Source organism: Ammodytes marinus (assembly GCF_949987685.1).
Source record: "Ammodytes marinus genome assembly, chromosome: 20".
Lineage (NCBI taxonomy): Eukaryota > Metazoa > Chordata > Actinopteri > Uranoscopiformes > Ammodytidae > Ammodytes > Ammodytes marinus.
The window spans coordinates 20,490,911-20,518,524 of NC_137224.1; the positions used below are offsets into that span (position 1 = coordinate 20,490,911).

Genomic DNA, 27,614 nt, shown 5'->3' on the forward strand with positions numbered 1-27,614 from the left:
AATAGCACAGACACAAAGGCAAAAGATCATATTTGAACATCTATTGTGTCGGCCGTTTGATCCGTGCACAATACGCATCGGTGACTCAGATCTTCCCAAGTGTTCAAAAGGAACCGAACACACAGGTAGGCACAGGCTGATTCATGAAGTACTAGTAGTTTAGAATTATAATCTCATCAATGCTATGTTCTACAGCAGGTGCATGCAAGTAAATGATCTGTCCTAGATTGTGCGAATAGCGTTCACTCAAGACAGGCTTAGGGTAATGTTGATTGTATTGGAAGGAAAAGGAAATGTTATCTTTATGTTGGCACTAGTTGGAAAGTCAAGGGATCATAACAGTAGTTTTCGGGGGAGCAGAAGGGGGGTTGGACCAACGAAAAAAACTATATTCTTCTTTAACAGTTTAAAAAAAAACAGATATTCAATTGACAATTATGTAAATCAGAGAAAAGTAGTAGTCCCTCACATTTGCAGCTCTCTGAAATCCTCACATCAACTCTAAAGGCAGTGGAACTCATTGCTGCAAGTGGGGGATGTCCATTGGGAACTCACTCAAGAATTCTGTTAGCATAATCTAACACTTCCACAACTGGTGGTGTGTACTGTTATTGATGAATCATTAATGTGCTTTCTATAAACTGTTGTACTTTTCTTATTTTTTTTTTTACCAACCTGTTCATTGTAAGCCTTTCATATCCACATCATTTGGCAGATATATCCCTGTACTTTTAAGTCTCATTCCAAGCTCCGCTGGTGACGCGTGCATCCATTATTAAATAATTGCGCTTTAAAATGCCTTTTCTTGTTTTGATCTTCATTTCATCACCTCTCAAGACAATTAAATTAACAATGCAAAAAAGCAAATTTCCCAAAGTGATGAACTATTGACTATTCTTTTCAGGTTCATCATTCTGTGGCTCAACAACTCCCCCCGCCCTCCACCCCCCCATCCTTTGTATCCACTGCCTTCATCCCCTGTTCCTTGAATTAGGGATAGCCCATCTGGCCTAGTGTCAGATTAGAAGTCTGGTGGATTTAAGAGCATGTAAGCAAAGGCGCATTTGTGCACGTGTGTATCAGTATGTGTCCTTGTGTTTAGTAGAACGGGGACCATTAGACCCTTAACATAATGCAAAAGAACATATGACCAAGATTTATTCCATCTCTTCAATGTGTTCTTATGCCATCTGTAGCGTTCTTAGTCAATAGCAGCAGGGCATTGCAGTTAGCCCATTAGCTAACCGGCCAACAGGGCTAATCAGCCTTCTACTTTATTAGCTAGACATTTGGGTAGCAGCCAAGAAGTAGTGTGTGAACAGCTTTTCAAGTTCACCTATCTCTTGCACTGTAACACACACACACACACACACACACACACACACACACACACACACACACACACACACACACGGTCCCACACACATTAATCCCGACCCTTTTCCACCCCTGACAGATGGGATGGCCTGTCTGGGATTGCTAAGGAATTTACCAAAAGGAATTAAAGTAGTGTGTGCGTGTGTGGTAGCAATAGACAACGTTATTTGATCCAGCATATTCTTGCCTTTTTTTATTACTAGCTCCGGGCTGCATATTGTGGATTCTGGCACTCGTCGTGCTCATTGAGCCCCATTCTTTACTCCTGTTACCAAAAAAAACAAGCTGTCAGTCAGGCAGGTGCATGAATGTAGCAGTCAGACAGTAAGGCTTGGTTTCACTGTTCTTCGGCTCTGCCTCTACACGCCCTGCCACTGTATTCGTGTGTGTGTCGATTTGAATCTGTGATAAGAAAATTCAAAATACAAACATCTGTTGTCTGTTTGTGGAATTGTTTTTGTGCTTTTACAGACAAGGGAAATATGATTGTCTGACTAGGTGGGCTTGTGGTGTGCGCATTAATGCAAATGTGTCTCATGCATTTGTATGGGTAAGGAAGGAGCGTGTCTCACAAATTGGAATTGTATCAGTATCTGGTGTTGGTATGCATAGGCATTCCTGCTTGAAACATTGGCAGAATTGATTATGGGATTATTGAAACGAGTTGCTGATTCACTCCCTTTTTGATTGACTCATTGATCAATTGAGCAATCGTTGCAGCGTCAACGTGAACATTGTTGATACCCGGCTATGGAAACATATCTAGTACAAACTAAAGGAATTCCCAGCCGATTGAGAGGGGCTTGGTGAAAATGCATCATTAGGTTAGCTTTCTGTTGGATGAGACTAGCCTATTAGCTCTCTGAACAGTGAATAGCATATTTTAACATCTCATTCACCCAAATATCCACAATGCATTGGGACAAGAGCGTATTGATCCTTGTCTCTTAGGCTCAATGAGAATTGTAATGACTTTTCCCTCCATGTAGGAGTGTGTGACCTCGTGCTGGTGTTTAACATGAGTTCAATAATCAGGACGCTAAACTAACTAGCTGGAGGGGGGTCACCGAGCAAAGTAGCCTTTGTGAAATTGATTGTATTGTTTGTTTTTTTGACCTCAGCAGCAGTTGCCTGTGATCAGAAAACGGCCCCAGAGGCTTTGCCACAGTATTTTTTTCTATTTTTAAAATGGAAACGAGCCAAGTGTTGGGCGGAAACCCCTTAGGACTTTTTCTAAAACCAGGTCATAGTCTTGTCCAAGTGATTTGATTTGAAAGATTGTATGAAAAGGATTTGGCAGGGAAACCACTATCGTTCGTAGTAAGTGTAGTGAGATGGGAAAATCTTAAACATTACCTGTATTCGAAAATAAATTGACAAGAGGCGCTCCGGTGGTGTAGTGGATAGAGCGTGTAGCATATCGGCTCCGGCCTTTGTTGCAGTGGTCGCTGTGATGGAAGTTCTGTTTAAGGTTGGAGGTCAACTCAGGTGGAAGAATATTTCAGGAGACTTGGATGAATTATGAAGCAATATTTATTACAGACTTGGCCAAGGAGAACCGGACTGCAACTCTCGTGACTTGCACTTCAATTCTGCCAAACTCATGCTTAGAGCTGTGTTTTAACCTCGCGCTATCTCTATCACCTCCCTGGCTCGGGCACCAAGCGTACCAATGTTTTGGTTCAGAGCTGAACACATAACATTCTGGAGTCTTAGGAGATGAGACTTTATCTATACAACTGACCTAAGTGTCTCCTAACAGGCTCCAAGGCTGACCTAGAGTCTGAGAGACAGACACACAAGATAGGCATATATGACCTCTCAATCTTTTCCATTAATATTACAACTAAAGACCCAAAATTCCCTCACAGTCGCGGTTTCAAATCAGACCCGTGGACCTTTACTGCAGGTCATTCCCCCATCTCTCTCTGTCTCCCCATTTCATCTCTGGACTATCCAATAAAGCTTGAAACTGCCAATAAATAAAAAAATAAACTGACAAACTGCTGTAGACCTTAGACAACTCCACAACATCAAAGGGTAGTAGGCATGTGATGAGCCAGCATAAGCTCTGCAACAAATATACAGAAGTTTTCCACTTCGGAGCAGGTGAACTCTTCATGAACCTGTATCATATTTCTTCCCATTTCATCTCAGTCGTCTTCAGTAATAGCCGTGGTTCTGTGATTGGGATTGGTCTCTATGTCGGTCCTCATCTGCATTGCTCCTACACACACACAGCAGAGAAGAAGAAAAACACTGGCAGTATATCTCATTAGACTAACGTGGATGGGGATGGAGCTTTGTTGCTTTGTGTGGTTGCAGGATAATGATGGGTTTCTTCTTGTTGTCTAACAAGTATAAAACAGTGGATCTGGTTCTCCTTGTGAACATGTCATTATGTCACTTCCATTGTACCTTATGGATGATAAATGCTTGTTGTTGAAGCAGTATCCTATTCAAGAAAATCAAGCATCTTACCCTTGGTAGTTTTCTAGTTTCCTATTATACCTATAACTAGGGATGTCCATGGTTAACTGGTTAACCATTAACCGTTAAGAAGATCTTTAACCGGTTAATACTAAAGGTTAAACGGTTAAAAAATCCGGACTCTTATTTTGATATCGCTAAACCGGATGTAAGAATGCCAACTGTCAGTAAATAATGAAACGAGTAGTGTAGGCTACGCTCAACTTTATAATAAGTCCATGATAGTCACAACTTATGGTCACAACACTCTCGTGTCATATGTTTGTATAATTGAATTAACAGCGTGGGCTCCCGCTAGCTTAAAATAGTGCTAGCATTAGCCTTCTTGAGGTGGATGCTGTCCTGCATCTATCACCGTCTCAGGGAGTGTGTGAGGGAGTGACAGACAGACAGCCAGGAAGTGAGTGCCCGCCCCCTCAAAAGCGTTAACTAAGTATCGTTATGCAGCAGGCTACTGATAACATCGGAGCTTATCAATATTACGGTCTTTCAAAATGTTGCCCCATGCTCTGCACTACTTAGCACCGGGTTTCGGTAGGCTACCCATCCCCTAAGCCTGTGTGTGTGTGTGTGTGTGTGTGTGTAAATGTCCCTTTTTAGTCACTTATTGCGCTTTCTGCTCCTACATTCGCATACTAGACCTCTTTTCACAACAGACAAAGGTGCCGTGTGAATGTCAAAATGTAGGCATTTAAATTGGCTACTGTTCCCTGAATTGTTTTTAAATTAATATGCCGGTCCTTGGAACAAAAAAAGGTCTGGAGCCCGGCTATAATGCTTCATGTATTTCACTATAAATAGGCTACATTAAATCTTAACGGTTAACCGGTTAATAACCGTTAATTCTGGTGGTTAACCGGTTAAAGAAAAAATTCTAAATGGCCATCCCTACCTATAACACATTTATGTACTTCAAGAAAGCAAAAGTAGCTTTCAGTTTTTTATGCACCGCATATCTGGAACAAACTCCCAGAAAACTTGAGGTCTGCTGCAACTTTCAGCTCTGTTTAATCAAATCTGAAGACTTTTCTGTTTTTAACCTGTAATTTAAATTTAATTTAAATGTTTTATTTCTATTCATATTTTTCATTTGATTTTCTAATGTCTTGATGTATTTTAATCGTGATGTATTTCCTGCCCCTGTAAAGCACTATGAATGGCCTTGTGTCTGAATTGTGCTATAGAAATAAACTTGCCTTGCAGAAATCTGCATTGGTTTTTTCCCTAATAATTTGAAGTGGCCAGATCCCTCTGCACTACAGTCTTTGTCACTTCAGCAGGTCGGCTTACCTGTGGAAGTTTAAAAAAAGCTTGATATGCTATTATTGTATAGCGAAAATGTACCTGTCCAATCGAACATTACTATGCATACTTCCTTGACTCCTGAGATAAAGCACTAAAGCACTAAAATTAGTATATGTATCATTTCTTCGTGTTGGAAAGACTGTAAAAGTAGTTGTTTACCTTTTTATATAAAACAATTAGTCGTCCAACTTATCCATCTAATTCCAACAGCTTTGGTAGTTCATCATTCATTTAAGTCATTGATCAAGCCATGCTGCTAAAAATGGCAAGATCAGCTACTTTTTTCACCCTTATTTACCCCATAATTTGTAAATTGTACATTTCGGGGGGTTTTGGACTGTTGGTAAAAAAACGATTTGAAGACCTTAACTTGGGTTCAGGAAATTGTGTTTTCATATTTTACAGATTACACAAGCCATTTTCAAGTGTCGTAAAACGTAATGGCTGTAGTGTTGGATCAAAAAAATGTTCTCCTGTGGTCTGTGGAGAGAGCCTGTGATTTCACTGTTATGACACACGGGTAAAGAAAGAAGGAATTCTGCTTTCAGAGTGCACTTTCCTGGCTGCACTGATTTATAGCTGTCAAGGTCACTAGCAGACATTTTGCATAGATGCCCACATCACTGGAGATGTTCTGGCATCCTCATAAGCAGATAGCTAAACTTTATGAATAAGCATTCTAAGATGTTCTCATTTGCTATACACTCATGCAAATGGTTGTCCAAAGTCAGTGTTGGATGTCCTAAAGGCACTTTTCCTGATTGCCTTGTTTGGTTCAATTGAAACAAATTTGGGTTCTTTTCCACCTTTGCTACGGTTCTTTTGTGCAGGTGAGAACACAGCTCTCGTACTCAGGTGCAAACCAAATGTGGACCAAACAAGTGTACCCAGACCTTGTTGAAGAGTGGGTCTCGGTACGCTTCTAAACCAATTCTCCATTGCTCCATTTGTGGTGAGAACGTGAGCAGACTTGAGTCCGACCCAACTGCGAGAACCACTGCAGGAGTGTTTTTGGACTAACCGAGCTCCCGTAGGCATGTGTTATGGGAGGAGGAAAATGATCTACTTCCTGTAGTTTCTTTTTGTAGTTTACCACATGGAAAATGACCAATTGTCGAGCAGTGCAGGGACTACAATATTGCACCGGCCAAAGACACATCCGACCAATGATTGCTCTCACATGCCTTATGACGCTGCATTTTCGTCCACTACACCAAGTTATTCAGACCAGAGGAAATGATAGGTGGTAAAGACAACCAAACTTGTGTATAATTCTCGTATCTGGTGTGAACAGAAGAATCCAAATATAAGCAGACTATCAGATGTGAATGCACCCTAAGCAGCACTCGGCTCAGTTGACTTGATGTGGGTGAATTTTCGGGGTATGTTTTGGTTCAAATCCAGTTTGACATTTTTGCCAATTAGATTCAATTCAAAACAATATTTGATTATATTGCCACAGAGTATAGTACTAGAAATTCTCAATCACAAAATATGGAACTCATTATTGCAGTATTCTTAAATCTTATATTTCTTTAATGATGGCTGGCTAATGTGTATGGCCTTTGGGTGCAGTAAATCCATCATATTGCCCAACCCTAGGTCTATGATAAATATTAATAACCAACGTACTTGTTTTGCTCTAAGGCCAGTATTTTTAAGGTGATGCACTGGTATAACCCAGAGCTTCACGTGTTATGGTTGCGGGAAGAGCTCATGGAAATAGAGGAGGAGCCCTGTATTGAGCTGGTTGAGTAGAGTAAACAGATGATTTGAATGGTATGTAGAGTGTTTTGTCCCTGGGGTGCAGGGTTGAGACATGTTATGTAATATGGAAAACTTGCAGGTGTGTTTACGCCTGTGCTAATTTGCTGTTTTGGAGGATGTGTACAGATGTAGATGTAGCAACCATGGGCGCGCGCACACACACACACACACACAGACACACACGCGGGCCAATATACACAATGCAAACACAACACAACGGATCATTCTGTTTCATTTCCACACTGGCTCATTGTCAGCGAATATTGAATGTATCTGACCTAGTTGCCAGCAGCTACCACGGGAAACTAATCCCTTACATTTTTAACAATGGAGAAAAATGTATTGCATATTACAACCTGGACTTGAGCTGTTTTGATGTGGAGTGTTTTTCTCCAGACCCAGTTGCAGTGTTGGTTATAGTGAAAGCATGCAGCGAGGGAGCAATTGATGAACAATTGATGACACTTAGCTAAGTGAGTCACTTAGCATAGTTGGTCTATGTGTGCGCCCTTAGGTGTCGGGGCGCTCACTGTTTACTGTCCTCTGCTGGAATCTCTGCAAGTAGTACACTCCATCTGCATCAACACTACATACACACAGCCTGTGTTACCTCTTTTTATGTCTGTTCACACAAACACATTGGCATAAACACACACTTACATTCAGGCAAGTCAAACCAGGTCTGTTTTTATTCACAGCAGGCAAATTCAAACACATACTACTCATGGTGTCCCTGTATAAACGGAGCAAATATCTAAAGTGTTGTGTGCAGGTATAGCGCTGTCAGGGAAGCCTCATTTGACTGCCGCTCGCTCGCCTATTTAAGGACTGATGCCCACACGGCCTCAGGGCTTGTTTGACTGTGGGGGCCTCCATTTCCCCCAGCAGCTTTAACATTCAGCACATATCAGGCTGCGGGTCTATGCCTTAGCAGGATTGCAGCCGATTACAGTTTATTATTCACACGTTGGCCAAGTCCAAATTCAACACTAATCTGATTGAGGGCTCTAATTCAAAGATTTTATGTGGAGAGTTTAAAAATAGCTTTACAGAAAAAAAGTTTAGAGTATTTCAGACAGATCTTAACTTTTTCATAGCGCCATGCAAGCCGTGGACAATGACAGATTTTTGAATAGTGATTTTTTCCAACACTGGTGCAGGCTGTTTCGTCAGCTTCCATTCAACAGCACATACTGTATCTGTGTGTGTGTGTGTGTGTGTGTGTGTGTGTGTGTGTGTGTGTGTGTGTGTGTGTGTGTGTGTGTGTGTGTGTGTGTGTGTGTGTGTGTGTGTGTGTGTGTGTGTGTGTGTGTGTGTGTGTGTGTGTGTGTGTGTGTGTACTGTCTTCATATGGCTGGCAAGAACTGAAGATGAAACCTAAACAAGTGATGTCACTTCAGTCGGTATCGGCCGGGGTTGAAGACAAAAACTTTGGAAATAAAATAAAAATGTGGAGCTGTAGTGAGAAGAAGTGAAGAATTAAGTTTATCTCTGGTAGCCTGCTCCTCATCTTCTTGTTGCTACAGTAATCACTGCTAACATAACAATCTCTGATCATTCTGTTGATTGTTGTGTTGCAGTGTGGGTAATGTAGGCGTCTTTGACAAGGACGAAGAATACATGGAATAAATAAGACGGTGTGAGGATTCGGATACTTATTTCATCTCAACTGTCTTTGGTATTCTGACAATGCTAATTTGTTGAGTAATGTTAGCGCGTTTAAATTACATTTTAATCCAAATATTTACCTTGTATTTCTTTCTATCTAGACGACTGGACGAAGAAGGCCCTCATGACAGAAGGCCCTCATGGCAATATTTTACAGCCAACACCAGGAACTCTAAATATTTTAATCGGCATCGGCCATTTAAAAACCCCATTTCGGTCGACCACTACCTCAAACTGCGATGCACTTGATACAAACTTGATACGCAGGAGTTCACTTAATGAAGCCATTCTGGCAATTAGGCTTGGACCCAACCAGGGTTGAAAAAGTGAAATCTTTCCTGTCCCTTACTGAATTGTATCATGCCTTTTAACAAGGGGACTCAACATCTTTAACGGGAACCTCAGCTGGTTTTGTCATCTTCATGTGTTTTTGGTCTTAAAACCCACAGATTCAACAATAATATCACATTCTTTTTCACATCACTGTGGCAGCAGCATTTATATCTGTCGGCCCTCTTTACTCCTGAGAGCTGGATCTTGGCTCCCACTTAGCGAAACTTCATATCCCAGCAGTCACATTGTTTTACACACACACACACACACACACACACACACACACACACACACACACACACACACACACACACACACACACACACACACACACACACACACACACACACACACACACACACACACACACACACACACACACACACACATACGCACGCACACTTTCGAGGATATTACATAGACTTACATTCATTTCCTGGAAACTTACTAACCGTAACCACCACCTACCAAGGATGCTGCTGGCACGGCTGAAGCCCAGCTGGAGACACTGTTAGCTGGGATTATGAAGGGAGGTTAAGCTAGGAGACATCCTTGTGAACCTGCACTCCTTTTCTATTTATCTAGATCTTAAGGCCACACACTGCAGGTGTTTACAGCTAACATTTTATCTTGTTGATACAATCATGAAACTTTGCCAGTATATCACTCACATAAAACTACTATTTATTTAGTTATTGTATGAATTTTTTCAGAAATTTCTGATTAATGAATATATATGCAATTTTGGCAATATCTAACTAATTATGCATATATTCGCACATCTTAAAAAGCCTGAGTCTTGAAGCCTGAGTTCAAATCTTCATTAAGTTTTTACAACATATTAAGGGTCCAAAGTTTTAACCAAACAGATTTTTATACAGCCATTTTTCATTAACAATGTATGAACAAATCCTTCTGTAATGAACTTCAGAATAGTGCTAAGAATGATTATGGAAGGTTTAGTTGATGTCAGTGCTTTAGAAGTTGAGATATTTGGTTAAGACTATTGATAAAACTAATGTTGAGATAATGCCTGTTAAAGATGGTTGTATTGGAGAAATACACACACAAACAAACAAGGTAGTCAAATAAACACTTAAATGTACATTTTGGACCTTTTTATATTTATAAGTATGAAAGTAACATGTTGTGGAAGCAAAATAGACAACAATCTCAAAATCAAAAAGTGACCAGTGCTTGAATAAACATATGTTTTAGCCTGCTGTGTCTCACCTCAACTCACTTACAGCTAGCTAATATAAAACATATGCTTCCATATAGACCTAGTTGTAATAAACAAAAACATTGTGTTGCATGCAGAAACAAACACAGCATGTTTCTGGAGCCTTTGTTAGGCATTCTGTGTGGGAAAGCTGGAGTGAAGCCAGGTCCCCGCTCTGTGCCGGTGGTTAGGTTAGAGGGGACTGTGTTTACTCTGTCAGTAATCAGTGCAGCTCAATGTATGTGTTCCTCAGATAAGTGTTTCCCTTGATGAGGTCCTAAACCTGACCACAAAGCATTTATCCTCAGAGGCCTATGATGACCTTAAATTACCCCTCTTCTGGCTTCCCCTGTACTTTGGTCTGGCCCCGGGGCTGTACTGTGGCTGCCCTGTAGAGTGTGTGTGTGCGTGTGTGTGTGTTTGTGTGTGTGTGTGTGTGTGTGTGTGTGTGTGTGTGTGTGTGTGTGTGTGTGTGTGTGTGTTTGTGTGTGTGTGTGTGTGTTTTTGTGTGTGTGTGTGTGTGTGTGTGTGTGCTGCTGACTACAACCCTGTCCTGTGTGGGGGGCTCGTCCCAACCCACAACTCCTCCAACAGTGAATTGTCCTTTTTCTGCTTTGGTAAATGAAAAGCTGGTGTGGTGTGGGTGGAAGTGGGTTTGAATAATTCCCCGCGGCATGTCTCCAAGAAATATCTTTCCATATATTAGAGGGAAAACTTTTAGCACAAGAGCATTAGCCTGCAAGTAGCCTGCCTTTTTATGTCAAAACAACAGTATTGGTTTTCCGTTTTTTTCTTTTTTACGAGACAATGAAATAGAGAAGTCACTCTACGTTGGGGTGTAACGGTACACAAAAGTCACGGTTCGGTTCTGTACGGTTCTCAATTAAGAGAATAAAAATTTGTGTAGCATTAACTACAATTGCAGCCTATAGGTATATTTTAGTATAGAAAAGAAAATACTGCTGAAAACAACCAAGGACTCCAATGAATGAAATACTTCAAATAAAAGTGCAAGTTCCACACCGCAATCAAAACAAGCCTGTGTACATTTGGCATATTTATGTCATAATTACGTATTGCGGTACGGTGCAGTTCAGTTCGGTACGAATACGTGTATTGTTACACCCCTACAATCTAGACACTTGCGGTCTTTTTAGAAAATGCTTTTCCATTTACATATGCTCATCTCAGACCCTTCAGATGTGCTCGGAAAGTAAAACATAACTTTTGACAAAGCAGCAAAACATAGTGATTGTATCAGCCATAGACACACAGTCTTTCTGCAGTAGAGAGAACATTTGAACAAATTGAACAAATGTTTCATATTGATGATGGGTCTTAATGAATGACTAATAACGTTAAAGGTGTTAATCGTCCGGGGCGCTCCGGTGGCGTAGTGGATAGAGCGCGTACCATATTGGCTCCAGCATTCGTTGCAGTGGTCGCGGGTTCGGATCGGACCCGTGGACCTGTGCTGCATGTCATCCCCCCTCTCTCTCTGTCTCCCCACCTCAACTCTGCACTATATAATAAAGCTTGAAAATGCCCAAAAAAAAATCTTTAAAAAAAAGGTGTTAATCGTAGTGAAGAAGCCCCAGATAATAATTCCCCATCTGCAGCTCCCCTCAGCTTATCTCCCCTCTCTGCGCTCTTACTAAAAGGTTCAGCGCTGTTTGTGTGATCGTGCAGCGAGTGGCTTTAAGAAGACTTTTGTCTTTTCTTGTTTACGCACCTGACACTTTAAAAAGAGATTCACCTCATTTCACCTGACTAGAGGGGGGATGGATCCATCTCTCCTCTCTTTATATGGAGCGTTCCCTCGCTCCTGGGTGAACCACATTCTCCACATCAAAGCCCCCCCAGATCTCTTTCTTCGGTCCAGCATGCATTGCTTCAGCTGTGGTGAGAAGAAGGCTGCAGAGTAGAGAGACTAGAGGGAGCGTAACAACAGTAGTTTAGAGCAATTTGCCTGTGCATCTGATAAGGTTACCAAAACACAGCGTCACGTGGCCTCTCTGCTGTTTGTTGTGAGCGTAGAGAACAATAGAGGGATTCCATGCTGTGTGTGTGTGTGTGTGTGTGTGTGTGTGTGTGTGTGTGTGTGTGTGTTTTTTAAGCCTGACGAAGCTGTGTGAGAAACGGGTCGTTGTAATATCCGGCAAGTCCCTCCATATCTCAAGTGTGCGGTGTGTGGCCACATAAGTCGTATTTTAACATTGGTATAAAAATACAGTATATATATATACTGTATATACAGTATATATATACAATTCGACACTATCATCAGCATTGCTATCGTGTCAAAATGGATCATGACATGCACTAAACAACGTATTAATCCCTCTCCTCATATTCATTACACTTACTATATAACATTTTGTCTGTGATATTTTTTATTCATGAATATTATTTGGGCACAGCCAAGTGTACAGTTGGGAGGGGTGCCACACACACGTGTTCTTGTTTTATGTAACTAAATTGAAAATAGATGGAATAAGAATAACACTATAGTTCAGTTTGCATTAAAGGAGAACACATGGGGGGGGGGGCACATACACATGCACACTCTTGTACAGTACACAGTCAACATGCTGCTTAATTTGATTGGTGCTGTGTTGTATGGGAGCCCCTTACGACTACTGTATGAAAAAGAAGCAGGGTGGGGATGTAAAGCAGAGCAGGGGGGAGAGAGAGAGAGAGAGAGTGGATATAGAGAGAGACAGACAGCGAGTGAGTAGGATGGCTTAGTAGTGGGTGTGCTATGTGAGGAATGCCGGCTCATGTTGTAACTAGAACTCCTGAATAGGCGCTGATGTTCTCTTTCCACACGCGGAGGCTGGGACAGTTTAGACCCCCGTTCCTCTGGCAAGATGCCCGAACGCCCAACCCACTCTCTATCTGTCTCATTATCAATACGCCTTTCTGTGTGCCTGCAGGCTAGAGGTTTTTTTAGGCTTGTCAGTCTTCAGCAGCAGATCTACCATAGCTCTGGTGTAAACTCCACTGCTGTAAAATGGATACACCAAATATAATTGCACCATTGTACACACTTTTCTGTGGCCATTTGGAAGAGGACTTCCTACCCAAAAAAACACTCCGTGACTGTGTGCATTTTGGACACAGAAGGCTCCAGGGGTGGGGGGGAATTGATCTCCTAACTATGGGAATGGTTGTATGATGGATGGTAGGATGACTTAGAGGAAAGGTGGCCAACCAGTAACCATGAGGTCGCTGTTTCGATCCGGATCGGCGGGTGTTAGTCGTAAAACTAGTGGTGGCTGCTATTACATCTAAGGTGCCCACCATCTCTACCATTGTGTCCTTGAGCAAGACACTTAACCCCAAACTGCTCCAGGGGCGCTGTACTACAGCTGACCCTGCGCTCTGACTCCCTCCAAAATGTGGTAACTTGATAGGTGATATGCGAAAAGACAAATTTCAATGTAACCATTGACTAATTAAGTAACCTAACTTTAAGTGAGAATGCACTCCGTATCCACCCAGCTCTTGTAGAAATGGTAAACAAACTCAACACTGGAAATCAGAATATTTTACCCCTTTTCTGAGCGGCAAAATAACATCAATAATCCACTAAGAAAGACGATATTGAATATTTAATCAGTGCTCCCGTGTGGAACCCATTCATATGCTTTGAATTCAAACATTTCTCCATATTCTCTTATTCTTCGTTATATGGAATGGCGGTTACCAAAATGTTTACAGCTACAAAGCACTGCAGTTGCTAATAGTATTCATGACGGCTCTGTTCTATTGCAGTGTCCCAGTAAGTTGTGACAGTGTGTGTCACAGTGAACCAGTGTCAGCTTGAAGGACCCCTTTTTAAATGTCTATTTGTTGTATTATTTAGCATGTACGTGTCTGTAGAAAAGGGCCTTTGACTGTGTTTGTCTCCCCACTGTGTCTTTGTTGCAGCACTCTTGCCACATTCAAGATACTTCTGCAATATCTTGTGTGAGAGGACAATGTTGCCATAGCTGTTAGACATTTTAAACTAACCAGTGTGTACAGCGGGTCAGGATAACATCTTAAGGACAACCTGTTAATGCCTGCTTCAGAGAGGCTTACAGTCCTAGCAAGGGGAGAGAAGAGATAAATGTACAGTATAGATGCTAATAAAAAATAAGTCATAAGCCATATACCCAGATACTCCTGAATCTAACAGCATGTTAGATTCAGGGCCAATCAGAGCAGACTGGGCCTTTTGGCAAGGCGGGGCTTAAAGAGACAGGCTCTAAAACAGAGTGTTTCAGACAGAGGCTGAACAGAGGAGATTCAACAATGGCACTGTGAGAAATATAGAATATGTGACCTTTAAACAATGAGTCCATCCATTCAAAGTGTAGGTGATCGATGTGTCTATCTATCAATGAATGGTCCCAATGGTCGTACCAAGGACAGTTGCCACTGTCGGTTATATCTGAACTCTCTCAACCTCTTGCTAACTCTTCCGACTCTTCCTGTCTCTCCAGGCCTCAGCCAACCCTACACACACACACACACACACACACACACACACACACACACACACACACACACACACACACACACACACACACACACACACACACACACACACACACACACACACACACACACACACACACACACTCACTATGAGATTTTCCGCACCTAAGTGGGAGAAAACAGTGCATCAGATTGACTGACATCATGAATGCGTCTGTATTCAGAGGCCCTTTGGCAGCCTTGGTTTCTGTGTGGGTCTCTATGGACAGTAGGGCCCTTTTACAGTTAGATCTCTGCTGTAGGACGTCAAAGGATATTTAGCCGTGTGAGGAGAGTTTCCAGCCCTCTTTGATAGGCGGTGTGAGATGGATGTAGATGTAGTGTGATATTTGAAGTGTTGGAGAAGATAGGTTTGATAGCATTTAGAATGTGGCTTAAAAGGGTTGAGTAGGGCTTTTGGTTGATGGCCAGATTTGACTGGAGTCGGATGATACTTTGAAGAAAGAGGATTATGCATGTAGAGGAAGTTTGTGTTGTCAGGATAAAATGATAGACCGATAACTTTGAATTTAGAAAAAAATTGGCATAACTCTTGCTTCTATTGCGTTGTAGCGTTTTCAATTAGAGACATGGCTAACGATCTGAAAGTATACTTGTACTTAATTATAGCTATTGAAATGTTGAGTCATTCCATTTCACGGTGGCAAAAGCATGCAAGAGCAGGACTGTAAGGTAACGAGGTACGGATGAGTGGATCTGGAAAGCATTTGTTCCCTCTTCTGTCTTCGGAGTACAGGTTGGAATGAGTAAGACATGGGACAAGTAGCCGTCTGTCTGCTTCAAGGTGAGTGAGAAAAAAAAAAAAACGTGCCCGGTCTTGCCTTGAGTGACTGCTATTTTGCGTGTCTGGAAAAAAAAAAGTTAATAGCCGTTTGTTTTATCCGGGGCACGCTCGTGTTATTTCTGGTTGTCACTCCCAATTTCTAGAGGGCTGTGTGCGATAAGCCGGTTGTATAGTGCAAATGAGGCGGAATGGTACATATCTGTGAGGCCGGATCATTTGTTTAGGAGAAAGAGAGAGAGAGAAAAAGAGAGAGAGAGACAGAGAGAGAGAGAGAGACACAGAGAGACACATGGAGAGATAGAGAGAGAGTAGGCGAAAGAGAGGGAGGAAGAGAGAGAGAGGGAAGAGTGAGGAAAAACTACACCATCCTGTCAGGGCTGACAGGTTGTTTTGGAGGGAAGGAGTGATGACGGAGAGAAGAGAAAAAATTAACCCCACTGTGAAAACACACACACACACACACACACACACACACACACACACACACACACACACACACACACACACACACACACAGGGTCCTCCAGGGATAGATGGGGTTTCTGGAGAGGGCTCTCTGCTGAAAGGAAAATATGTCACCAAACCCTAATGGCCTGTGTCTCCGTTCCCACCATCAATATCGTTTTTTTTTCTTTCTCCAGAGTTGCTGGGCTCCAACAAGAAACTCAACCTCAACTACCAAGACTCAGACGGGTAAGAGGAGTGTGTGTGTGGGTGTGTGTATACTTGTTTAAGTATCTTTTTCAGGACCAATTCAAGCTTTTAACCATTGGAGTGAGGACATTTTGGGAAAGTGGGGACATTTTGCCTGGTCCTCACATCATCGATGGCCTGTTTGAGGGTTAAGACTAGGTTTAAGAATACATCAGGTTAGAATGAGGTTAATGTTAGTGTAAGGGTTGGGGTTAGGCATTCAGTTGTGATGGTTAAAGGTTCAGTAAGCGGAATGGTCAGTTTAGCTAACTTCCTGTCAGTGACTGCAGTTAGCAGTCCCCTCGCTCGTCCCTACGTCACCACATTAATGCACTGTGGTCTTCAAACAGCGAGTTATCTAGCATCATCTCAGATAAGTCAGTGTGATAAAACATGATAAAAACCATCAAAACAGACATTGGGAAGGATTTTTACCTGCTCCGCCATTGTAGGCGCATAAACATTCACCGATATGTCGATCTGCGTGTGCACAGGCAGTGAGACGGGTGCCGGTTTGTAGCGTTCTCTCTTCTGATTGGATATTAGTTTTGGGATCCCCGAACAGATTATTTGGCGATTTCATTCAGAGCGGGTGACTGAGAGATCGGCTTTATGAAACGCGCACACTATTTAAGTGATCACTGTATGAATAAAGAGTGATTTAACACTTATATTAACCTAAATAAATCGCTTACTGCACCTTTAATGTTAGGGTAAGGTGCTAGAGAGTGCATTATGTCAATTTGAACAGGGACAATGTACAAAAGAAACATTAACCTTGTTTAGAGCAAGGAGAGATGCATTGTGCTAGGTTTTAGCAAACTGCTATTTTCCACCTGGAAAATGAGTGTCCTCACAAAGATAGAAGTACGTGTTTGTGTGTGTGTGTGTGTGTGTGTGTGTGTGTGTGTGTGTGTGTGTGTGTGTGTGTGTGTGTGTGTGTGTGTGCGTGTGTGTGTGTGTGTGTGTGCGTGTGTGCGTGGACGTCGACTCAATGGAATGCAATGGAAGAGTCACACTGTCTTGATTGACATGGAGACTGAATAACATGCCCCACCTGTGGCTGCTTCCTCCAGTGTCGTCAGTCCTCACACTGTGACTCATAAGAACCACACACATGTTCTGACAGTAATGCCCTTCAGGTTTATTATGTTTTGTATTCTAAGTGTGTTTAATGAGATGCAAGAAATTGACATTGTTTTTTTCGAGCAATGGTCAATTTTGAGATATTTTGCTTCCATCACCATCCCTTATTTTGTACAAGTATACATATAAGGTCCAGAATGAACATTAAGGTGTTTATTTGACTAAACCTTGTCTGTTTGCGTCAATAGATTTAAGCAATACAACCATCTTTAACGGCTATTATCTAAAAAAAAAAAAAATTAAACCAAAAGTCCCAACTTCTTACAATTAAATCAACACATTTTTCCATAATCTAAATTTATGACACATTTTGTTCTTAAAAACATACAGCAAATGTATTTACAGATCTGTGCATAGTACCTTTTGATTTATAAAAGGAAAGTAAGGCCTAATCCAAACATCTGTTTTGTAAAAAACCTTCGACACTAATATGTTGTAAGAATGAGGTAAGGCACATTTTATGCATACTTAGTTTCGATGTGAACTGGCAAGGTTTCATGATGATATCTAGAAGTGGACAGGACATGCTTGGCAACAACAGGAATGGTTTGTTATGCAACCACACACAAGGATGAAGTGTGAAATGATTCCTTTGCAAAATTTGCTTTTGACAAGGCTTAAAAAACCTCAACTTGAGTACATGTGTAATTGTTAAGTAAAAGTACATTAACACGATTGCAGTGTTGTATCTATCCACTTGTGACTGCTTCAAAATTGACCCTTGCTAGATATGGAATTCAATGTTTTATTTGACAAAGTAAGACACACTTTAAAGTCCCACTTGTTGAGATCTATCAGAGCAGACAAATAGACAGTCAAGGGGTCCCCCTCTATACGTTTGCCTACGTGCTGTGTAGTGTGTTGACTGAGGCCCTCTACGTGTGACTACATGCATGGTCAACGCAGTGTGTGGGAGGTGACACACAATAGGGTGTTGAAATTAAACATGTCCACCCATGATGGAGTGTGTGTGTGTGTGTGTGTGTGTGTTTGAAACAGAGGAAAGGGTTACCTGCCTGTGATATTTGAGATGAGTGCAGGGGAGGGGTAAGGGGGTGTTAGCAAACAGTTGCTCTTAACTGAGTAAATACTATCCCGGAGTGAGATGGAAACTGAGTCAGTCTGTGTGTGTGTGTGTAGAAAGTGGGTTTAAATGACTCTGTATGGACCAGGTATAGTCTGCTAGGAGGGAAGATGGATGGATAAGCGTGTGTGTGTGTGTGTGTGTGTGTGTGTGTGTGTGTGTGTGTGTGGCTGACGGAACCTGGAGGCCTAAACAAAGACACAGATTAGATAAGTCACCTCAAAGTCTGGAGATGGCTCAGATTGTATTTTTGCACAGACTCACTTTAGACTTCATGATCTCCTACTAGTCTAGCCTCTGGCCTCACTTCACTAAGACTTACAATGCTGATCCTGGGTCAGCACTGGCACTTTATGTGTGCGGTAAAACCTTGACCTTAATACCAGTTCCTGAACTAAAGTTTTTTTATATAACAATTTAATGAAATCCATTTTAACAAGATGACATTACAAAATATGTAAAAAAAACATTGAGATAAGAAATACGGGATCTCCTGAGCCACTGCAGCTCTAACTAAATATACCAAACAATACAATGAATCAGTCTAAATAGTTTTCAGTGCAAAATGAATAGCTGACAGTCAGTATGCAACTGATGCATCCTGCCTGCCTAACCCATCTAGTGTAACCTTCCCTGCGTTCCAAATCACATACTTTTTCTTTTTACTTCACTACATACTAAAGTACAGAGGAGTTTTAGGGCCACAGACAGGAGAGAAAAGAAAATCAGATAAGGAAGATTTTTTTTTCATTATGTCGAGAAATGTCAAGAATAAAGATGAATACTCCAAAATGCTATTGGAGTTAGTGGGGCATTTATGTATTTTCAGCACAGTACAATTGACGTGCATGTATTGGGACATCCTAAATCTTTTTTTTTTAGCATACTAAATAGTAGGGAAGTATGGGAATTGGGACGCAGGGCTAATGTATTTTTCTTGGATGCCTCAACACAGCCAATCACCAACACTTTTAGATATTGGCACATCATGCTGGATGCTCATTGGCTCACTGACAGTAATGAGATTAACCCCTAAGGTAATGAAATTTGGTATTGAACATTGACATCTAGGCATTTCGGTACCAAAAAAATATCGAACTTCCATACCAAGCCCTACTGTTAGACATTGGTGTGTTTTACTAAAAAGCAGTCCAGGCAGTTTTTTGCCACTATGACTGTCTTTGGCTGTGTGTGAAATCGCCTATAAGCCCTCTGTACCGTAGCCGTTCTAATGCGTGGGGGAGTGTGTGTACCAGCCTCGGCTCTTCTTGCGTGTCGCCCGCAAGCAAACATACAAAAGTCGCCGCCAAGAATTTCTGCCTTTGTGGAATATGCAGCGACCTGACAGACACCCCTAGACAATAGCTCACATTTCTCCTCAGAGGGCTTTGATGAGCTCAGACACACACACACACATACACACACACATACACACACACACACACACACACACACACACACACACACACACACACACACACACACACACACACAGACAGACAGAGAAGATCATTATCTCAATCTGCAGACGTGGGAGCACATATATATAGCATATTTGCGTTTTGGTTATGATGATGCATACTGAATATATACAATCAACACATAACACACACAGTGAAAAACACACACACAGTGATACACACATACACACGTCTTGTGAGTCTGAGGTGTTGATGGCTGGATGGGGTAGGACACTCGTAAAACACATCAATTCTCATCTTAGGGCTGCGGTTTGTAATAGGATCGCGCACACACACTCAGTCACACACACACACGCACATGCACACACACACACACACTCGGTCTCACACACATGCACGCACACACACACACACACACAAATTTCACCCATCTCCGTCTGGAGTTTTGAAAAGGGCTCACCTGCTGTAAAGTCATCAATATGATTTATAACCCATTCATCTCCTTGTCTGGTCCCCTTCTTGCTCTCCCATGACCCCTCTTTCTTTATTTCTTTTTCCCTCTCTTTTCTCTCTCTCCCTCTCTCTCCCTGGCTCACAGCTTCTCCGCCCTGCACCATGCCGCCCTGACGGGCACCTCGGAGCTGCTGTCTCTTCTACTCGAGGCCCAGGCCACCGTGGATATCAAAGACATCAATGGTAACCTGACAATAGAACAACATGGCATACACAATGTTCACTCTGGGGAAGTTGTTTGGGGTTAAAGGACTAGTTCAACATTTTACATTTTTTTTTGCTTTTTGGACTCTCTGCCTCAAGAAAAGGCAACAGAAACTGTTCCTGTAACTGACAGTGCGTGCATTTTATATGTAGAAATGGACAACAGTTGAACATCCAGGTTAGCTTAGCTCAAACACTAGTCAAGGGGAGTGGGTCAAAAGATAAGCTACGACATCACTAAACAGTCCTGTGTGCTTGTTGGGACTTGTTTATTTACCACGTTATGCTGAGCTCTATATTTCGACACTTTATGTCATTTTAGAATCAAATATATACTGGAAGGAAACCAGCCGTCAATTAAAAAATCTTGAACTATTCCTTTAAATTGCTCCTAGAAACTTCCCCAACAGCTTTTCTGACACACTCAGAATACAATAGGTTTGACCATTATGAATGAATAGGATTCCCTTTGAAGTTTGCCCTGCCATGCAGTGACCGCGGCGCTGCGGCAAATATCTTGACACACTCCAAGCGGAACAGATACAGTAGAATGTGCTAGCAGACCAGAGGCGTGCGTGTGTGTGTTTGGCGCCTCTTGAGGTCAGCTATACATTTGGGCACGGCCGTTCTTTAAAGATTACATTTTTCAACTTTCTGAACTTCCTGCCAGCTTGTCAGTTTTAAAGGGCCACCATCTCACTCATGCCAAGTGGAACACACACACTGACACATCGCATACCGTCACACCAGTTGTCGCTAGTCAAGGTATGCCAGTCCAGATGCACTGATGATTTAAAGGTGGAGTTAGTGATTGGAGATAGCTTTGTCGAAATCTGTGAATATCTCATAGCTGTGTGCGTACTGTGTGCGTCCATATTTCTTTCCGGTGTTAATACACAGCCTGGGCTCTTTAAACTGGTATGTTGACAAAGGGTTGGTTAACAAAAGGGGCCCTCAGTAGCTAGCAACATGCCCGTTTACAGAGCCTAGGCTGTGTATTGACATTGGATTTATTTTTTCATGTGCGTGTGTGTGTCTGTGTGTGTGTGTGTGTGTAGGCATGCGTCCCCTCCACTACGCAGCATGGCAGGGTAAAGCTGAGTCTGTCCTCTTACTGCTGAGAGCCGGAGCTTCACTCAACTCCCCTTCCCATGACGGACAGATACCGTTACACCTCTCTGCTCAGTATGGACACTATGAGGTGGTGAGTACACACACACACACACACACACACACACACACATACACAAGTTTGTACGGTTATACTTGCGAGGACATTCATTGAGATAACACATTCCTTAGTCCCTTACACTAACCCTAACATAAACCTAATTCATACCTGAACCTTACAACCTAGTGTTAACCCTCAAACAGCCCTCAAAAGACCTGCCCCAAAGTGAGAATCTGCCAAAATGTCCCCCCTTTCCAAAAATGTTCTCACTCTTAAGGTCTAAAACTCAGATTTGCACTGACAATAAGAGTTGTACCATTACACATGCACACACACACACACACACACACACACACACACACACACACACACACACACACACACACACACACACACACACAAACACAAACACAAACGGACAGCTCACCAGCCTAAGGCAAAGTTCCAAAGGCATGACCAGTCCTCTCATTTCACTGACATCTACCCCCTTTGTGTCTTGGTCTGTATTGTCCACCAACAATACCACTAATACCATTAACACTATGACACAGGTTTTATTATTTTTTCTATAGGCAGTGATCACACATACATTCCTTTCCTACACCCTCTTGGGTTTGACTCTAGGAATGTCTTGATGGATACACACACACACACACACACACACACACACACACACACACACACACACACACACACACACACACACCTCTCGGTCTGTCATGTTAATCCCCATATCCGGCCCTGACCCTCTTCGGTGCGACACCAGCGAACGCAATACTGGTAATCCTCAACAGATGCTACACTACGGCTGGCTATCATATGTTGCTCTCCTCTGTTTCAGAGACAAAACATCAACACACACACACACACACAGAGTGTTGGGATGACTGGCATGTCCATAATACATGAGGGGATATCACTTACATCATCCCTTTCTCCCTTTCTCTCTCTCTCTCTCAGTCTGAGATGTTACTGCAGCACCAGGCCAACCCCTGTCTGCTCAACAAGGCCAAGAAGACCCCTCTAGATCTGGCCTGCGAGTTTGGGAGACTGAAGGTATGAGGGTATTGCGTGTGTGTGTGTGTGTGTGTGAGAGATCTGTGAATGATCATTATGAATATTGTGACACACTTTGATTAATCTATCATCAATACACAAATATCAGATCTAATCTTTTCCACCAAGATCAATGTATAATGCACTATTTCCATCACTAAAACAAGTATTACAGCTAGCAGTGTGGAAAGTGTGAAATAAGAATGGAGTCAGTGACCAAATCTTGCATGTTATAATTGGGCTGGTTTCAGTTTGTATTTACTATACATTTTAATGTGTGTTTGTATACTCACTCAGGTCTATTCTTTTGATGTATTCTGCTGTTTGCTTGCGTTTTATTTTTCTTCCAGAAATGTGTTTTGAATTTGAATAGGCAAAAAGGCCCTATGCTTGAATAGGAACCAACAGTTACATCACGTGCCACCATGCAATGTCGTCCCTGCAGTAAGGCTCTTTGTCCTACAGTGCTAAAACATATTCTGAATTACGGAAAGATGAAGAGTTTCTGACTTTCAATCAGCCGAAAAAGGCATCAAGTGCATCAAGAAAGCAATCCTCGGTGGTTTAAAGCGTGGGCTTAGCCTTTATAATTGCACTTTTTTTTCGTTTTGTCCATTATTGTGCCATGAACTAAATCAAAATCGCTTACTGACTGACAGATGTTGCCTCTCACAGACGGAGCTAGCGGGTCAAAAATATAATTATGATACAGTATATCTGCTGATTTAAATAACATACATACACAACATTAACTGACATGACATGTTTGATTAGGATCCCCCTCGGGAGTGAGAAGGCCATTTAACGGCCCAAGAGTTTATTGGTCAGTGATCTCTCGGATAGTAATGAATGTGATTCTATGTGACCTCCAACAGTTCTTTGGTATTTCTGTAAATCCTTGATACTTATCCAACAACATACACCCTAACACTGTAATGTATACTGTGTATGTAATGAGCTAAAATGACCTCTGCTTTGATGCTGGGGTTGGAGGACATGCCTTTGCTGTATGGTGTATTTCTGCTCTTTTGCTGGTCCTTTCACGGAGAGACTGAGATACTTAATCCCCATGTAGTGATTTGCTTTATCCGTGTAGTCATTGTAATCCAATTATTAGCATATGAAAACTGCCCATTTTGAAACCTTTTTGGCCCCTTTTTTTCTGGGTAGGGGGAGGAGGAGGGGGGGAGGCCAGTGTCACAAAAACCAGCCCCGGCTTTTAGATGAAGTGACCCAGCTAAATGGAGCGTGTTTGAGCGAAAGGGAAATTGGGGCTTGAGTGGCTCTTTTTTGGGGACGCGCGGCACACTGTAATGTTGAAAGGGACTGAACCACTGCAGTGTGTGGTTTGACTGTTGCTGTGTCACATCGGCGGATAAGCCTGGCTGTGAGATGTATAGCCGGCCCTGTAATTCAGAATTAGACACACACAGACGCAAACACAGACGCGCGCACACACACACACACACACACACACACACACACACACACACACACACACACACACACACACACACACACACACCCTTCCTATGCCTGTTAAATGTTCTCTCATCTGGTCTGAGTTTGCACTTTAGCTGTGAAAGAAAAGAAGGCTTTGGGCTGTTTTTGTGACACACAGACTTTGTGTGTGAGTGTGTGTGTGTGAGAGAGAGAGTGGAGGCTGTGTTATCTTTAGACAGCTGCTGAGTAGCGGATAAGCCTCCATGCACTAGCTTGACCCTATATAGAAGTCACTCTGCAGTACATTATTTCAATGCATTCTGTATATTTTTACCAAGCAACCCCAGCAAGCCTTGCTTCTACAAACAGTATACAGTATATTTAAGTAGTACTAATGCTGCAGTTCTTGGCCTGATTATTATCACTCTGTCGGCAGTTAGATTCAAGACCAATCAGATCAGACGTTACTTTTTTGAAGGCGGGGCTTAAGGTAAATGCTCTAAAATGGAGTGTTTCAGACAAAGGTTGAAAAGAGGGAATATATTTTGGACACTACACCATGAAAACAGTTTCTAGTAGAGACCCAAATTACAAGTTTGAATCATAAAACGAGCATATGTGACCCTTTCGGTTGTCTTCTGTCTTCCCATATTAGGTGGCGCGGTTGCTCCTGAGCAGTAACATGGTGGCAGCGCTGTTAGAAGGGGACGGGGGACAGGACAGCCTGGACTCTCCCTCCACCAGCCCCCTCCACCTGGCAGCCAGGAACGGACACAAAGACATCATCAAGTAAGACCACAGTGAGGGGAGACCACAGGCCAAATGAAGTGTGACGCCCCTGACGCATTTTGCCTGCAAGAGGTCATGTGTGAATGAAAGCCAGAATCGATTTTCCGGCAAATCTGCTCCAGCAATGTCCCACCTCAAGACATAGTTACATGAGAGGAATATGTAGGGAAGGCTGTAGTGTGAATGAAAGCATGAACACTACAGGTAAGGGGGCATATACTTAAAGTCCTTATGTCGGTTTGAAGAAAAGACGGCGCAGATAGAGTATTTAATATCAATCTGTTTACAACAGCAAACCAATCTATTTTGTTTGTTAATTCCCTTCTTATTTGGATCCTACTCTTTCAAGGTTTTAGGAACCAGGTACTAAACGGTGAAGTCAAACACTGCAGACCACTGATATAATATGCACAACAAACAGCCAAGCTACTGTTGCAGTCGCAGTTTCAGATCTTGCTTGTCCCTCTGTTTTTTGTACAGTACATCCAGTTACTCGGCTTCTCTGAGTGTTAATTGGCCGAACATTACTTCATCCCAAAATAAAAATGTGGCAATAATCGCCCTGATGAATACAAGCATTGGTGCTAAAGTTAGCCGCTAATGTCACTATGACGTCCAACTACACAGAGGCGGTACTATTTTGGGAACTCTCTTGTAATGAAAAAAAAAAGACGGTGCTATGTAAGCAAAACCATAAATAAAAGTAACTGGTCTCTGGTACCTACTTTTTTTGATTCCTACTCCGTCTAGGTTCCAAAAAAAGTACGTATCAGGCACTAATAGTGATGTTACACATTTGCAGGCCACTGATTGGTCCGAGAGAGTCGTCACTGCCATTGCCTCATCAATGCTGGCCACTCTATCCTTCACAACAAACAGCCATGTGTTTTTACTACTACCAACACTATCTCCATTACTAGAGCTGTCAGTGCTACTATTACTACAATAACTGCTGCTTTACTGCCACTAGCAAAACGACTAACAGTACAGCTTGTGGGTACATTTGTTACCACAGAACTACACAGAATGCCATATACTGCATGTTTTTGTCCTTAATTCCCCACTGCAGATGCTAAACAGAGAGCAAATGCAGCTATAATCTCCTCTTGGGAAAAAGAACACACTCTGTGCTGTGCTGATATTTAATCCCCAGTGACTTCACACGTCTCGGATACCTGAGAGTGTTATGCCGTGCTTTTTTTACACCGGCATTTCTGCGTAAAAAAATGTATGCACTTAGCCAAGTCGACCCCACCCTCTCTGCCTCTCACACATGCTAACTACTCCCAAACCACATTGTCAGATCCATTTTCGTAATACCCTCTTCTCTCTCTCTCTCTCTCTCTCTCTCTCTCTCTCTCTCTCTCTCTCTCTCTCCATCATCCTCCCCTATTTTTACTGAACTGAAAGTTGAGTATTTCACACAAACAACATTAGAAAAAAAAAAATCACTCCATTAGCACACAAGTTTATTCAGAGTTTACCTCAGCAGAATTTCAGCTGTGATCTCCCACTGAGGGATTAATGTCTCTTCAAAGACAGCCGTACTCACACACACACACACACAGATGTCTTATAGCACCTTGGTTTTGTGTAGCCGGAGAAGCCTTCTAGGTCTGGTTAGAACTGCAACGGCAAACACTTGCACACAGACAAAAAGCAGGAGCAAAGATTTTAGTAACGGGGAAATGGTATGGATATTTATGCTAATTTTGTTTCTTATGTTTATCTACAAAGGTTAAAGGTGGAGCCAGCGATTCTGGAGAACACTTTTTGTCAAAATCAGTGAATATCTCCTCACGATCCACTACCTGCCTTTACTGTTTGTGCGCTGGGAAAACAAAAATCTGGTGTTAATACACAGCATAAGCTCTGTAAATGGACACATTGCTAGCTATGGTTGGCACCCTTTGTTTACATACCCCTTTACAGAGCCTAGGCTGTGTATTTACACCAGAGAGTAGAAGTGTTGGGTTTTACATTCAGAAAAAGGCATGAATCCACCATGAATATCCTACAACAGAGCTTCAGTGTTGTTTACTTCTTCAAACCTGACTCAGCCTTCAGCCTCCTACTCCATCAGCATTCCATCTGTGCCTCTGACAGCACCAGAGTGGAGAGATTTGTTAGCTTGTGTCTGTGTGTGTGGGTGGGTGGGTGGATGAGTAGGGGGTATATGGCTTAATGAGATGTTGCAGATGTCTGGAACAGTTGTATGGATGGATGTGTGTGTGTGTAAGTGCCGCCTGGAGTCTTACAACAGTGTTTGTGCTTTGATTTTCCTCTTGTAGGATGCTGTTGAAAGCCGGTATAGACATCAACAGATCCACCAAAGCGGGGACGTCCCTGCACGAGGCCGCCCTCTACGGAAAAACGGAAGTTGTGCGACTGCTGCTTGATGTAAGCAAAGAGCACAGAAGTATCATATCATATCAGTCAATATGGGATTCTTAATTAGGCTCATACTAATAGTGTTGTGTTGAAGGTGTAGCTAGAAAGACAATGTTTAAAAGCCTCTAAAAAAACCTAGTCTGAAATAGTTCAAATCAGTATATGACTTTTTTTACTGTCTACTCTAGACCATTTGACAGATTTGTGTGGGG

At 42.2% G+C, this 27,614-nt stretch overlaps 1 protein-coding gene across 2 annotated transcripts in view; it reads left to right on the top strand.

Moving 5' to 3' along the window:
- Positions 1–27,614, top strand: part of LOC307267191 (caskin-2-like) — a 58,294-nt gene that overhangs the window by 8,976 nt on the left and 21,704 nt on the right. For both annotated transcript variants that reach the window (XM_080049445.1, XM_080049446.1), the window contains exons 3-8: positions 16,133–16,184; positions 20,434–20,531; positions 21,611–21,756; positions 22,684–22,779; positions 24,878–25,011; positions 27,303–27,411. In XM_080049445.1, the coding sequence (XP_079905571.1) occupies positions 16,133–16,184; positions 20,434–20,531; positions 21,611–21,756; positions 22,684–22,779; positions 24,878–25,011; positions 27,303–27,411 (635 nt within the window). The remainder of the gene's footprint in view (positions 1–16,132; positions 16,185–20,433; positions 20,532–21,610; positions 21,757–22,683; positions 22,780–24,877; positions 25,012–27,302; positions 27,412–27,614) is intronic.